Source organism: Syngnathus acus, chromosome 19, assembly GCF_901709675.1.
Source record: "Syngnathus acus chromosome 19, fSynAcu1.2, whole genome shotgun sequence".
Taxonomy (NCBI): domain Eukaryota; kingdom Metazoa; phylum Chordata; class Actinopteri; order Syngnathiformes; family Syngnathidae; genus Syngnathus; species Syngnathus acus.
The window spans coordinates 3,154,845-3,169,438 of NC_051103.1; the positions used below are offsets into that span (position 1 = coordinate 3,154,845).

At 41.8% G+C, this 14,594-nt stretch overlaps 2 protein-coding genes across 5 annotated transcripts; both read right to left on the reverse strand.

Moving 5' to 3' along the window:
• Positions 1-96: 96 nt before the first annotated feature.
• Positions 97-5,440, reverse strand: tefa (TEF transcription factor, PAR bZIP family member a). 3 transcript variants are annotated; one of them, XM_037277544.1, is made up of 5 exons: positions 5,195-5,440; positions 2,442-2,783; positions 2,163-2,377; positions 1,391-1,602; positions 97-1,178 (listed from the first exon to the last, which is right to left on the reverse strand). In XM_037277544.1, exons 1-5 carry the CDS (start codon positions 5,271-5,273, stop codon positions 1,157-1,159), a joined length of 870 nt encoding a protein of 289 aa, XP_037133439.1. In that variant the 5' UTR covers positions 5,274-5,440; the 3' UTR covers positions 97-1,156. The 3 variants fall into 3 exon arrangements, with proteins under 3 accessions (XP_037133439.1, XP_037133438.1, XP_037133441.1); XM_037277543.1 differs by lacking the exon at positions 5,195-5,440 and adding an exon at positions 3,296-3,599; XM_037277546.1 differs by having other exon boundaries at positions 97-1,602.
• Positions 5,441-8,063: 2,623 nt separating this feature from the next.
• zc3h7bb (zinc finger CCCH-type containing 7Bb) lies at positions 8,064-14,563 on the reverse strand. Of its 2 annotated transcripts, none has more exons than XM_037277672.1 (21): positions 14,331-14,563; positions 13,562-13,623; positions 13,313-13,349; positions 12,980-13,180; positions 12,685-12,843; positions 12,431-12,568; positions 12,308-12,350; positions 11,995-12,218; positions 11,596-11,878; positions 11,375-11,433; positions 11,156-11,255; positions 10,907-11,068; positions 10,617-10,822; positions 10,448-10,548; positions 10,185-10,366; positions 9,998-10,077; positions 9,614-9,888; positions 9,431-9,536; positions 9,224-9,332; positions 8,889-9,022; positions 8,064-8,790 (listed from the first exon to the last, which is right to left on the reverse strand). In XM_037277672.1, the coding sequence occupies exons 2-21, from the start codon at positions 13,618-13,620 to the stop codon at positions 8,755-8,757; spliced, it is 2,694 nt and encodes an 897-aa protein (XP_037133567.1). In that variant the 5' UTR covers positions 13,621-13,623; positions 14,331-14,563; the 3' UTR covers positions 8,064-8,754. The 2 variants fall into 2 exon arrangements, with proteins under 2 accessions (XP_037133567.1, XP_037133566.1); XM_037277671.1 differs by having other exon boundaries at positions 11,986-12,218; positions 14,331-14,562.
• Positions 14,564-14,594: the final 31 nt, after the last annotated feature.

Below are 14,594 nucleotides of genomic sequence, written 5' to 3' on the forward strand. Positions count from 1 at the left end.
CACTTTGCAAATTGCACACCCTAACAAGTACGTTAAAATCTTGTAGGTTATTGGTGGCTCTCTTGCAGAATATCACGGAAGGACAATAAATCAAAATTCTCTCAACAAGGCTTTATTTATACACAATGTATATACATAAATGTAACTACACCACTGAAAATGTCAAGATAGTACTTTACAAAGACGTAACTGTAAAAGCAATGCAACCTGAACCGTAGCAGAAAGCATGAAAACTACAAACAGGTCAGGAAGCCCTGTTGTTGGTGTCAACCTGATATTTCACTTATAGGTGATGCTTGAGATCTTGTGAAACTGCACTTGATTATGAATAAGGCTGGAAGTGTTTTGATATATTGAGGTATGTTTTAAGTCCACAAAATTATTATATACATTAACATGTTCCTTGCTAACAAATAATGCCGATGTGGAAGCGGCAGAGAAATTGAACATGAATTAAGAACACTGGAAATACTTACATAACATTTTTTGACAACTAATAGTTTCAACTTTAACATTTGTGTAGTTTTGAAATGATGAAAAAAAAGGTCAAATAACAAACTTGCAAACTATGCAAGTTCCGTTTCCTCCAAGATGATCTCCAAGTATCGTTATTTGAAAGCTAATTTTTTTTTCTACACATGGAAAACAGGATGCAAAAATGTTGAGCATGGCGTACAAGTACTATTTTATGGCAAAAACTATTTACATGACGTGAAATGATGGAGTGTCACACATCCAATCCAGACACACCACACACACACTTAAAACCAGGACAATGTATTTCCCTGAATAAATCTCAATATTTTCTAACGGTTTACATTTCTATCCAAAGAAAAAAAATATACATTTTGTTTAACATGAAAAGAAATGGAAGCAACCTGGAATAATTACCATGCTACAAAACGACCAATAAATTGAGGTTAAACTATTGCTAAACTAAGCCTTATAATTGATCTAAAAATAAGAGATGTGATAAAGATAAAAAAAACATTTCTCTTATATGATAAAAGTACAGAACATGAGAAGCACATGCCTCAAAAATGTTGAATCTTCTGTTCCTCTTCTTCCTCATCAGATTTAATCTCTTTTTGTCAGTACTAAAACCTCACCATTCGATTTATTTATTCAAACTTGAGTCAAATAATTCAAGCGTAGTCTAAACATCTTCTGGCAGCGCACTTGAAAGAGAAGAGAAGAAAGGAGTAAGATGCATCATTTTGTGTTTATGTCATGACTTGGAACAGTTTACTAGGCAACAAATGCCACCCACGCTTTTTTACTTCCCTTCCTGGGCATTTTTTTCCTTTTTGATAAACATGGCCAACAAAGATTCCAAGCCGTTGCAGCCTTGTGTCATTCACAATAGTGTAGTGTTTTCCCAGTTCCTTACAATTTTCCAAATTTGACCTTGTACTTCCCCACGATGTTCTTGTAGCTGCCACACTCCTTGCGCAGGTCGGCCACTTCAGTCCTCAGCGCAGAGTTCTCGCGCTCCAGGAACGCCGCTCGCACAGTGATCTGGTTCTCTTTTAGCCTGCGGGCGTCACGTGAGCGTTTGGCAGCCACGTTGTTCTTCTTTCGCCTGTGCCAGTACTTCTCGTCCTGGAAGAACATGCTGTATTCAGTAATTTGGCTACACGTGGCGGTGTGACCTCATGTAGTTGAAGACTTAAAATTTACCTGACAAAATCATGATAATGTGTCGTGTGATCATGTGTCAGCAATAAAATGCAATTCTGTCTTTTATTTTTTTATTTTCAACCCAGTTCTCTAAACTGTCATCTCAAAAAATAGCACAAATAGACAATATTTAACATTAATGACTTGTTTATGCTTTCAAATTCCAATTGGGCAGACTCATTCTTTCCAGCTATTAACAATTTCCTTTTCAGCAGCATTCTTGGGGAAAATATTTCATTCCTGTCAACATAGTGGCTAAATTTATGTCAACAAAGAGTCACTCACTGACTGGAAAGAACTGTCGAGTCACTGTGACACATGAAAATGGATTATCTAGGTATCGAACGACCACCTTCTCTGCAATTCACATCAATGTGGCAATAGGCATTGCAAATAATAATAATCGATCAATAAACAGTAATTGAGGGGAAAAAAATACACTTTGAAAGGGAACATTTGTTGTGCTTTTGTACATTACATACCTTTTGCTCGTCAGGGACTAACACTTTCTTGGCTTTCTTAATCATGGGCTGAGGCTTGAGATCTTCATCGGTGAACTTGTGCTTGCGAGGGTCGAACAGTTCGCCCCCCGGTACGCTCGATAGGACCAGGTCGGTGGGGTCCGGCTCGTAGTTGACGTCAACCTGGATGTCGTCGGGATCTATGGGGTCTGGGGTGGCAGGATCTGTTGTTACTTCTGTGGAGAGAAGATCAGGAAGATGTAACGACAGCTTTTATGTTTACAACTGTTTCTCACTCACCTGCTGTAACGTCACATGTGATGTCAGTCTCGCTGTTTGTGATGATCACTATCTCTTCATCACCCTTGACCAGCTCGTTGACAGGTGTCAGGGACGCAGGGTCGGTCGGCTTCGACTTGACCTGCTCCGTCTTGACTGTGACCTCTTCTTCGGGTGAGGCGGCGATGCCGTTCTCCATGAGGAAGTCCTCCAGGTCCATGTACTCCAAGTGGAAGTTCTCACCGTTGTAGGGAATGGTCTTGTCCCAGATGGCTGGGGTGAGGGCGGCTGATGGCTCCATCCCGCTGCCTCCTCCGCTAAGGTCGGCATCATTGTCCAATCCTAACTTCTCCTTGTCTGTTTCTAATACAATGAAAATTAAGACAGTAAGACTCCATATTAGATATTGTAAATATTTATCGAAAGCATATTTGTGGTTAAAATGTGCTCTTGGAGAATCTGTCAGATATATTAAATCTGAATATTAGCAATATTCATGTAGTGTTACTTTGTCCGACAAAATTATGTGTTTAAATGACTAACATTTTTTTTTGTCTGTGCAAGAGGACAAAAAAAGGCATTTTCGTTTTGAATACGTGAAAACTGGAAACAACCTAAAGGACATAAAGGTCAGCAAGTGCGATGTCAAAACGCCTTTCAACAAATTTGGACATGGCAGCCTGTTGTCAGAGTGAAAAAAAAAAAGTAAAAAGATATTTTAAAGACATTTTTAAAACCAAGAGAATGAAATGTACATTGTGTCCTATATTAAGCGTCATAATAAAAAAACAACAACAGGACGTGCAATACGTGCATTAATGTTCATTTATTTAACCCGCCCTATGATTCTAGTCATATTTTACAAGACACCTTACCGTCGTCACCAGCTAAAATATTGGGTGGAGGCATTTCCATAATTTTCTTCAAAACAACCGGGAACGAAGTGGCCGTTTCCAACGTGACGACAATCGGTTCCACCGACATTTTCCCCTCGCCGTTTGCGTACTTTACTCGCGTTGAGAAAAAGGCTCTATCTACTCACTGTCGACTCGAGATAAACTGTTTTCTTATTCGGTTATCCGTAAAAATAGAAAACCACCTACAATCCACCCAACCGCGTTTCTACAAGATAAGGCGAGCCGGAGGTTCTGGTAAGCAGAATAAGCCACATCCTATCTTTGCGCTGATTGGTTGGAAATCATAAATATTAATGAGCAACTCCGATTGGGCGGGTTTATGTGAGGAGCCAATGTGAGACGTGGTATCAATTAGCAGATTTGTCATTGGTTGACGGAGTTATATAGTGCAGAAAAACGTTTTCAAGAGGAAAACAACTCATTAAATTCTAATTTAAATGTTTTTTTAGCGATCTGCTACTCATTCATTCTTTAAGAAACTTTAAGAAACTTAGAATTGCATAGCATATGTTGTTTATTGTGGGTAGGCCAGGAGCAGCGATCACATGGGAGAACATGTGCAGCAGTCTGCGTTACATGTCAACATACCAATGGTGTCATGCATGTATGAAAGGAGGGGCTGTAGCGCACAGTGAAGGAGCTCTCAAGGTCAACTAGTGCAACATTTCACCAGCTTACAAATACAGTTGCCAGGAAGCACAGTTTAATGGCCAGAGATAACAAAATGTCTCCTATACCTTCCAATCTGCAAACTAAATTAAAATCATCCATAATTTATAGCACTTTTGTCCTCATTAGCGTCATAGGTGCAGGTATGTAGACAAACAACCATCGGAAACTCATATTCACATCTATGAACAATAGAAACTCTATACAGGAAGGCCAAAGCTGAGACTTGAAGCCCAGAACCTAAATTGTGATAACATCCTTTGTGCTGCATTTGTCAGGATAAACAAATATTGGAACTGGGAAGGGAGGGACGTGTTTCTCAAATTTTACTTGAGTCACTGTGACTCTCATTTTGCTGCAAGACAATAACAAGACCAAAGGAGTCAAAAGGTCAAATACAAAAACCGTGTCATGTACACCACACTAAACTAGCCTTACAAAGATAAATATGTTAAATAGATCCTGCTATGATGGCGTAGATTAAAACGTAACATTATTAGCTTGGTAAAGGCAGAACATCTGACCTGATCATAATGTTACTGCAAGTCTTTGCATTATTGTAATTGGGGTCACAATAGAACACAGGCAAGCTGACGATATTATCCAATTTTATCAATCAACTTACTAATGAAAATGAGCATGAAAATAATCAAAAAGTTAAAAAGTATATAACATTATTATATTCAACGCATCACATATACTTTACACACCTTGTTCAACTGAATATGTGTTTATGTTAAAAAATATTCCATCCATCCATTATCTGTACCGCTTGAGGTCGCGGGCATCCTGGAGCCTATCCCAGCAGTCATCGGGCAGTAGGCGGGGGACACCCTGTACTGGTTGCCAGCCAATCACAGGGCAGACAGAGACGAACAACCTTTCACACGCACACTGACACCTATGGGCAATTTGGAGTGCTCAATCAGCCTACCAAACAGGTTTTTGGGATGTGGGAGGAAACCGGAGTTATGTTCAGAAGTAATCGATCAAATGAATGTTAAATGTGTGCGCACGTGCAAATGCATTGAGTTTATTCGTCTTGCGTATTTCTCTAAAAATATTTTCTTTTTTTTCTGTTATAAATCAATTTAATGGTATATGCAAGCATATACATAGGCCGACACCATATGTAGCATAAATAATAAATGGAATGCCATATTACAGTGCTAAATGGGTTTTACTTACCATTTATGTCAAAGCTTGGTAAAGTAAATGGTGTTTCCAGAAAAGCCCTGAATATCTCTGGTATGTCTGCTGTAGACATGATTTTATCCTTTACTTTTGCACAACTAAAGAAACAAAACGATACTTGGCTAGAAAATATGAAAATAAAGTGAGCAGAGAAACGTCAGAATCGCTGAGAAGTCAGTCACTCAACACTGACAGCTCTTCTCTTTAGAAAAATAAAACAGGGGCTGAAAACTCAAATTACACGCGTTACCTAACAGCGGCCGCCCAAAACGTTCACTCACGGCCAATCTGTTGCTTGTGTTTTATCACGTGATAGTCGGAAAGACCGCTGATTGGCTCTTACATATGTCAATCAAACTACAGTGGGCCAATCGCGAATGTGTGTCGATTACTTAAGGAAGAAAAAAAAAACACATGCTGGTTGCATAAATTGCGTGTACTTCTTAAACGTAGAGTTGCACAATACAGTCGACTTAACACTTTAATGCAATAGCTTTAACCAGTGCAATGTGTCAAAATGCATAAAGACCTTCGTGATGGAATCCTTGAACTGTTGAACATCAACCACTTAATTGTCCCACCCTGCACAATAACGTAAATGTATCTAAACTATGTTTATTTACCAGTATTGGTTTATTTTTGTTGCACAGCTGCACACTTTATTTACATTTATAATAAAGGGTTGAAGTACTTGAATTAAAATAAAAACTGAAAATACTTGTTTTTCTAAAAGTGTTTATTAAATGCTTTCAAGAGATTTGGTCCACTTGAGTATTTATTAACGTCCAACCAGGGAGGAGAGAAAACAAAGTCAAAACATAAAAACAAGAAAATCAATGTAATGGGAAAAAAAAAGTACAGTACAAAATGAGAGGCCTTGTTTGTCCAAGTCTTTACAACCCTGGTTTCCATTTTCTGATTGTTGAAATTAATCCATTCAAATAACCAATACTTTCTTCGACCGGTAACATGATTCAATTTGGGCTCTTTACGTGTTTCTGTAGCAGGGATCAAATGGAATGGGGAGGTGGCGGTTGTTTACAGGAATAGCAGTGACGTTTGTACTGTGTGGCTTGGCGAGACGTATCATTAAAGAGATAAACACACAACCTTCTTTTGTCCAAAAAAAAAAAAAAAAAAGGCAAAAATAGGCAGATGGATCATTTTACCAACAAAGTGCTGTCAACTTGAACAAATCACAGAGAGTTGGTTGGGAGAAAAGGCATATCAGTAAAACAACATTATCCATACCTCCATAGGATGATTGCAAATCAGTGCACAGGAGTTTCAATTGAAATACGATGAACTAAAATAAGTAGGTGTGGTTCAATCTACCCAGCCCAGTTAAACTCTGCCAAGCCACTAAAAAAAAAAAAAAAAAAAAAAAAAACACAGCTCCACCATCACGTATCTAAATTACCTTACCGGGGTGCTAAAGTATTATCATAGGTTATCAGGTATCATATACTGTACTGTATATAGTAAGCGGGGTTATACAATAAGGGTATGTATTATTTTTATACGTGTGCTATATCAAATAAGGCGCTATGCAGGAGTATATAAGCATCTGTGTACGATTCCCAGATCACATCTTATCTGGCGTGTTTACAGCCACATAGCTATCCCAAGGCCTCAAGACAGATTGTGGCGTCCATTTTGTTGCCCACTTACAACCTCCCCCAACAGGCTGCATACACAGACGCGTATTTACCGTTATTATATTCATACATGGATATAGGTATACATCGCAATAAACGTACATATAATCAATAGCGTATACGAGAGAAATAGTCCATAGCAATCATTATCATATTCATAATACTAAGGGTAGTAGTAGTAATAATACGATCCCTCAAAGAAGCTAAACGGTGGGCTGTTCCAGATGAGGGCGCATTGGCACAGCTAACGATGCTAAGATGACACACAAACACACGTTAAGAGTGTGCAGCACTTCAACTCTGGCTCCATCCATTTAAAGCTGCAACCCACTCGTTTGTCTGGAACAACCCACACAAAAAAGAACAAATGACAACGTAAAAAGTAGAAGAGTTTTTTTTCTTTTCTCTTTTTCTTAAATCACTATCTAGTTCAGCGATACATGTCATATAGCAATACCTCAATAACAGAAAAGTTCTATGTAATCAATACAGTTTTCTGGTTATATATTTATTAAGCTTGATTGCTAAGTTATCAATAATTAGTAGTAGTATAGCATTTATATGTAAATATGTCGTGTGTGTGTGATTTGTGTTTGTGTTTTGCATTAAAGGCTTGCATGAGATGGCAGGCGGGTATCCTACTTGTGTGTGTGTGTGTACTGCATATGCATATGTTTTTGCTCAGAGGCACCAAAGAAATGTGCGAATCTTCATTTAGGACCACTGGATTTAAAAAAAAAAAAAAAAAAACCTCAGTGGGACTGAAGAGGTATCACTTTGCCTTTACTTTCAAATTAGCTTCACTATTCTAACGCAATAAATTCTTAATTGGATGAAATCAATTCAAATGTATGAAATCTTTGTCCAGATTTTTAGATGCAAATGATTTTCCTTTCTTCTTAATTAAATACAACACAAGTCTTCAGCTATGGCAGCACTGACACTCATTCAGTCCAATTGAGGTCTTTTTTTTTTTTTTTTATACCAGGACAGTCTTCTTTCTATGCCATTATAGCCGTGTGTGTGTGTGTGTGTGTGTGTGTGTGTGTGTGTGTGTGTGTGTGTGTGTGTGTGTGTGTGTGTGTGTGTGTGTGTGTTTGAAATGCAGCCACCTCTCAAAAAAACAATGTGTGGAAGAAGAGGGGAAAACATTGTTGTGCTTATGATTTTAGAATGGTAAGCAGAATTGCATATTTCCACAACGCTTTTTTTTTTCCTCGCTGATTGATCGATTTTCCCCATTTTAAAGGCCCGTTCAGGCGTTACATTCAAAGTGCCCTACCAATATGGCAGACAATATAACGAGGAAGTACAACTCCCGATGAAAAAAAAAAACCAAAAACAAAAAACCCCAGAATTTGATCACACTGCAGCACACTAACCATCAGACCCTTTGTTTTAATTACGCTTACTTGGGTCTCAAAAAGTGTTTTTTTTTGGCACTATTGAGTTGAAAAGGTCAACTTTTAGCATGACAGCTCCATTCTTCAAGAGAATTTTCCATTATTGCCAAGCAAAACGTTAAGAACTGCGGCCAGCGCGCTCATTGGAGAATTGCTTAGGTGCTGCGAGGATTTAAAAACAAGAAGAAAAAAAAAAAAGTTCTTACGTTATTGCGATTATTACTTCAGTCAACGAGAAATGCACCCTGCAGGGAAATCCGACAGAGGGGAACCTACAGGTATTGCGGAAACAAAGCTTCTTCAAAGTTTTGATTGATGGCTGAGATTTGTGGCTTTGTGTTATGTAAATGTGTGTGTTTGTGAGCGCGTGTGTAGAAATTGTGTTTACATGAGCTCCCGCAAGGCAAGAGGTCGGACTAGTGAGATGACGGGCTGCTCAGTTGTTGCCGGTACGGCTGGCTCATCTCCTGTCTCGGCGGCGATTGGGCGATTCTCAGAGGTCGTCTCCGTTGGACAACCGCCGGCCTCCCTGGAACAATACGCACAATTATATTACAAACATGAAATATGACCTTCTAGCCTTTTTACTTGTCTTTAATCATCTTACGTGAGGAAACAATCACTCACCATGCTCTCGCTGTAGTCGGCCGTTATGGTGACCTGCTTGTCATCCGGGGGCGGGGTCATGGCGGTACTGTCTGCGCGTCTACTCTGATTGGTTAGCTGTAGCCACAGCTCGTACATCTGCTGCATGTCCCTCACTAGAAATAGAGAAAGTGGAGGTTATTTATTTATTGAAGAAAAAAAAAAGTGACGGGGCAATTCTGATCTTACTGAGTAATAATAATCAGTGCCGTGTAATTAGTTGCTGTGTAGGATTTAATTGTCACCTGAGCAGCAATTATCAATTCAAAAAACGGCAAAAAAAAAAAAAAGTCTTGGCTTGTGAACGTGCAGCTTACAACTGTTGTTCTTCATGTACGTCCAGACGTCTCTTTCTTCCAAGCTGTGGGCGAACGAGCAGTTGCCAATATAGTGGCACTTTTTCTGCTTCATCACGTGCACACACATCTAGATCAAAAGGCAGCAGAGGGAAAAACATTTCGAGAATCAAACACCTCCTCTATTAATTGTCCAATGAGAGGCGGGGAGGGGGGGGGGCCACTCACATCATATTGCTGTGGATAGGTGCGGGAGAAAGGGAGAGGCCGAACGACAACCCACTTCTTCTTCTCAAAGGATTTCACCAGCAACACTCGACGCTCCTTCGTCCAGCTGGAAAACAAACAGATTGTCACATGGCTTATCACTTAAGGGGGGGGTAGCACGTGCTTGGAAAGTGCAACCCGCACCTATGCCGTGCTTTGGCGGTGCAGTACTTGAGGTTCTTGTCAGGCTCGTTCACCTGCCCCTCCCGCCAGCATTGGCCGCACACGAACTTCATTTTCAGGTTGAGGGGGCGGCCCCGCCCGGCCCCGCCTCCTAGCGCTCCTACCCCCATCCCTACCACAGAAGGGATGCCACCAACGCCGAGGCCGTCGCCACCACCCGCGCCGCCCGCTCCGATACCCATCGCCCCGAGTCCGCCAACAGGCATGCTGCTGCTCGGGTGGGGAATATGGATTGGCTGGAAGAGAACACAACAAGTTCGTTGCACAGGGTAAATTACAGTAGGAAATAAATCCCGCAGGACACAGAAGACCCCCTATAACCTCTCACTGATATTTCCAGCCTACCCTCTGCTGCTTCTGTGCATTCTGCTCTAATCTCTGCCAGTGTCTTTTGGACTCCTGCACCATTTCTTCATGGGTAATGCCTGAAGAAAATAATGGGCGACATAGCAAAATGTCCATAAAAAACAAAATTTCATCATAACAAAATCTGTGGTTCTGCACAAAAATCACATGTGCTCTGTCCACTTACCGCTGTCTTGTTGAAGCACCCAACATTTGAGTTCTATGACCGAGTGTGCAAAGGAGCAGCTGTCCTCACGCTGGCAGCCGTAGCGAACCTCGTGACGACACACATCAAACTGGCAGAGGGGGTGGAGAGGGCGCACCTTGCTGTAGCGCACATTGGCTGACCGCACCACATGCACCAGGCACCTGCAGTCACATTATGGGATGTCATCGCCGCTGTGGTCAACAACCCCCCCCCCCTTTAAAAAAAAAAAATCATCCACTCACTTATTGTCATCAAAAGGGTGTCGAGCTGTGAGGTTGGAACACACCGCCAAGTTTTCTTTGCTGCGCTTGCTTATGATGCGGGGCTTACTATCAAAACATTCCTATTGAAAGAACAAATTCATACAAATCACTCTTCCTCTTTTCGGAACGCCTCAACAACTGATCTCACCTCACAGAGGAACATGAACATGCCCATGTGGAGCTGCAGCAGTCTAGTGACACTGAGAGCACGTCTCTCCGTGCTCCCCAGGGGGTCGAACAGCAGCTCTCGGCTCAGCGCGCCCTTCCTCTCCTGTGTCCATACGTCGATTTCCTCCTGGCAGTATGCAAAGGTACAGTTCTCACCGTACTGGCACTCTTGGCGTTCCTGGACCTCTGCAACACCCAAATGAAGAAGGGGGATGATGTTGGGCAAACGCACACACACACAACTCTGCCCTCTTAAAATAGAACACAGACCTTTACACAGTACAAAGGCCCCTAAGAAGTTGTTGCGTGCAGGACGGGGCCGAATCCTCTTCCAGGTGTGGTCGTCATTATTTTTAAGGCGACACAGCAGGACGTCCCGCTTACATCGATGTGCTGCTTCTGGCTGGTATTTGTAGTCCATCACTCGCGGACCTGTAAGCAAGAGAACAAAGTTTGTTGAATGTATCTAAATATAGAAAAAGAACACGACCCAAAAAAAAAAACATTTTAATAATTAACCTATTCGACTGTAACAGGCGTGGCAGGCCTGACGAAACTCGTGTGTGCCAGCCAAAGGATTTCTGGACAGCATGGAGAGGTTTGTTCCCGCTGGGCCATTCTGGAGAGAAAATGCCAAAAATAGATGTAACGATGCCAAGTGGATCCATTTAAGATTTACGGTTGGCTTTACAAAATGCTTTGACAGACGCAAGAGAAATTCGCAAAGAGTGGACTCACTGCTTGCGCAGAGCCGTGGTTGCGCATCCCGGGGATGAAGCTGTGACACACTCGTCCCCCTTAAAGACCACAAACAGTGATGAGCACTTTATAAAAGATGTATTAGCTGAAAAACTAGCAGTGTAGCACAGATGTAATATGATGTTAAAAAAGATTGAAAATTCCTTTGTCAATAAACAACTGGGAATTTATTCAACTGTTGGGCCAAAACTTCCACTCACCGGGCAAAGTGTACTCGGATAAAGAGTCGAGCCCGCCAGAAACAAGCCCAGCTTTGCCATCTCCATCCGTGGCTCCACTTGAGAAGCCTCCCAAAGCGTCCTGCGCTTGGGTGGAGCCTTGGTCTGGCTGCGAGAAAGGCTCCAGTTCGGGTAGGTCACTGATGGAGGAGCTGAAGAAGGTGGGGGCGAGCTGGGTTGACGGAGCGGGGAGGTTGGGGGAGTATGGAGGCCGCAGACCCACCGCTGTGTTTGGAAGGTTGGTGGGAATGGCGCCTGCGGGACTCTAAAACGGGAACACAAGTGGAGTGTTTTTGTTTTTCGCAATACAGGATTCTGCACTATTGGTCTCAAACGTGTCGGAGGTTGACTTCTGTGATGAAATGTCCTCACCTCACTCACTTTCTTGGGAATGGACTCCAGGAGACTGTGGTGCTCGTCCTTAATTACGCTGCCGCATTCGTCCATATGTTCAGACACGGGGACGGAGAACGGCATCGGTGGCTGGGATTGGCTGCCGGGGCTCTCGGACAAGTCTGCGCACGGGGTCAGGACCGAGGGATCGTCGCTGACTGGGATGGGCGTGGCCAGAGGTGCTGGGATGCACTGAGCGTTGGACAGGTCTTCTGAGGGTGTGCAAAAAAAAAAAAAAAAAAAGAATTGATACAAGAAATAGGTATGAGGATCAGCGGTTAGATCAAATTTTTTGCCACACCTGCTCCCATCTCACCCAGCGATTCCATTCCATTGGAAGACAACTAAATGAAGAAAACCAATTAATTCTGCATATTAATTGAAGAAACAATTCCCAAATCAATATTGATGTGATTACACACACCTCTCCAGTGGGTGCAGATGTCTCGCCAAGACTCTCCCCCTCCGCGGCCGTGGACTCCGACTGGCTGATGTAAGCTTTTCGGCCCTTAAGGCCCAGCTTATTGGCCAGATCCTGAGCCAGATCACATACCTGTCTGTCCTAGAAAGCAGTAAACACAAAAGAAACAATATGTAATAAGATAAAACAATTTGAACGTTACCTGATACAGAGAAAAAAATATATTGTGCTATATTGGGAATAATGCATTATCATACATGTGGCTCAGTGAGTAGACATTTGGTGCCGCACTCGTACGCCTCTCTGAGTCGTCCCATTTCCCTCAGACATAGTGCTTTGCGGTAGAGAGCCTTTCGACTGCCTTCGGATACATACAACGCGCTATCACAGTCCTGAACGCCGCGCTCGAATTCCCTCTGAGGAGAAAAAACAAGCATTTAGCTGTGGCTGCAAAAACAGAACAATCAATAAACTGTAACCAAGCCAGTGCAGGAAAAAAAATTCGAATCAATAATAATTTGTGAGCAGACAATAAGAAGTGATTCCGCTCACAATTTGATAAAAGGCAGCCGCCCTGTTAACATAGAGGCTCTCCATCAGCTTGTGGGGGATGACGAGGGCTTCGGCTTGGGCGTAACGGGCTACGCTGATGCCTTCTCCGTATTGCTGAGCTGCCTGACGGCAGTCGCTGTCTCGCCGGAAGCACGAGTTGCCCTCATCCAGGAGGTTACACACCAACTGGGTCAGAAAAGCCTAAAAGGAACAGTACAAAATAAAAATGCCATGTGTCAGAGCGACCCAGTGTAGGTCAAGCACATTACAAAATGAATTTGGGGATGTCAGGAACAATTAAGAAATGAAGGGGAAATATGGACATAACCAAACCTGATAATTCTCTGGCTCTGGGAAAGGTAATGAAGACCTGTAAAAGGATATCACAAGTCAACACTTTGCTCAATTAAGAATTTGAGTCTTAATTCCACCTAGGATTTTTTTTTGGGGTTGTAGTTGGAGAGCTGGAGTACAAAAACCACCCACACGGTCAGGCATGGGAAGAACATGCAAATTCCTCACAGACTCAAACCCAGAACCTCAGATCTGTGAGGCACTGCTGTCCACTATTGTTTTACTTACTGAATAAAACTCATTGCTTTCTGGATTTCCTCTCTTCGCTTCAGTCTATCTGAGTCCATTGCCTGCAGATAAAAGCAAATGGAAAATGTACTTATTTTCAGATTTGCCATGATCTGAATATTCCCACATAAAGTGCCACCTTAAATTCCTCTACATTACATGGTGGCTATATTTAAAAGTGTCAAAATTGCTAGCTGGCTTCATGCATCGGCAGGGCCTAGCGTAAACAAACTAACAAAATAAAAACGCCGATTCAATTACAAGTAGTATGACGCAAAATCTGAACCGGGACGAGAATATTACTCATTTTTAAAATAAAATTGAACACACGCGACATGTTGAATGATGCCTAAACTGCTACGTTTTGTCAGTGAGCACGGTAGATTAGCATTGTTGATATGCTAACTCGCGTCAATCGAAAATAATACCCGCTGCAATTGAACGCTGCACCGACAAAACTGATTTAAATGGACATTAAGCTTTGGGTTAACCGATTTTAATGTTAATCAAGCTATCAAGAGGTAATCGCTGTCCGACCTGCTAACATGCTAAAAGCTAACAGTCTGACTTGAGTGAAAATAAATTGAGTGAAAATAAATTGAGCTTTCGATGTTATATGCCATAACGAGGCTGTTTGGATCGTGTCGTTAAATATCTACTTTATACTCAACATGGCTGTAGTTGTGTATAATTAACAGCAAATTAGTTGACGATACCGAGTAGCAAGCTAGTGTGAATAGTCAAGCCCCTCTTTTTTAGCACAACTTACCCCACAGTTTAAGTTTCAAGCGTTTCGGATCACTCGTAACTTCACGAAGCGTCAAAGGTAATAAGTTGGGTTGAAATAAACAACAATCAGTTATGATCCAGGCAGCATATTTATAAATTTGATGTTCTTGTCATTGATTTGTAGATGGAGCACGAGTTTTTTTTTTTTTTTTTTTTTTACAAGCTTCAGCTGCTACCTAACAGCTTGCTTGCTAAATGTTAGCCTCCTCTCTATAGCTGTTTTGGCTAGTGCAGTATCGCAACA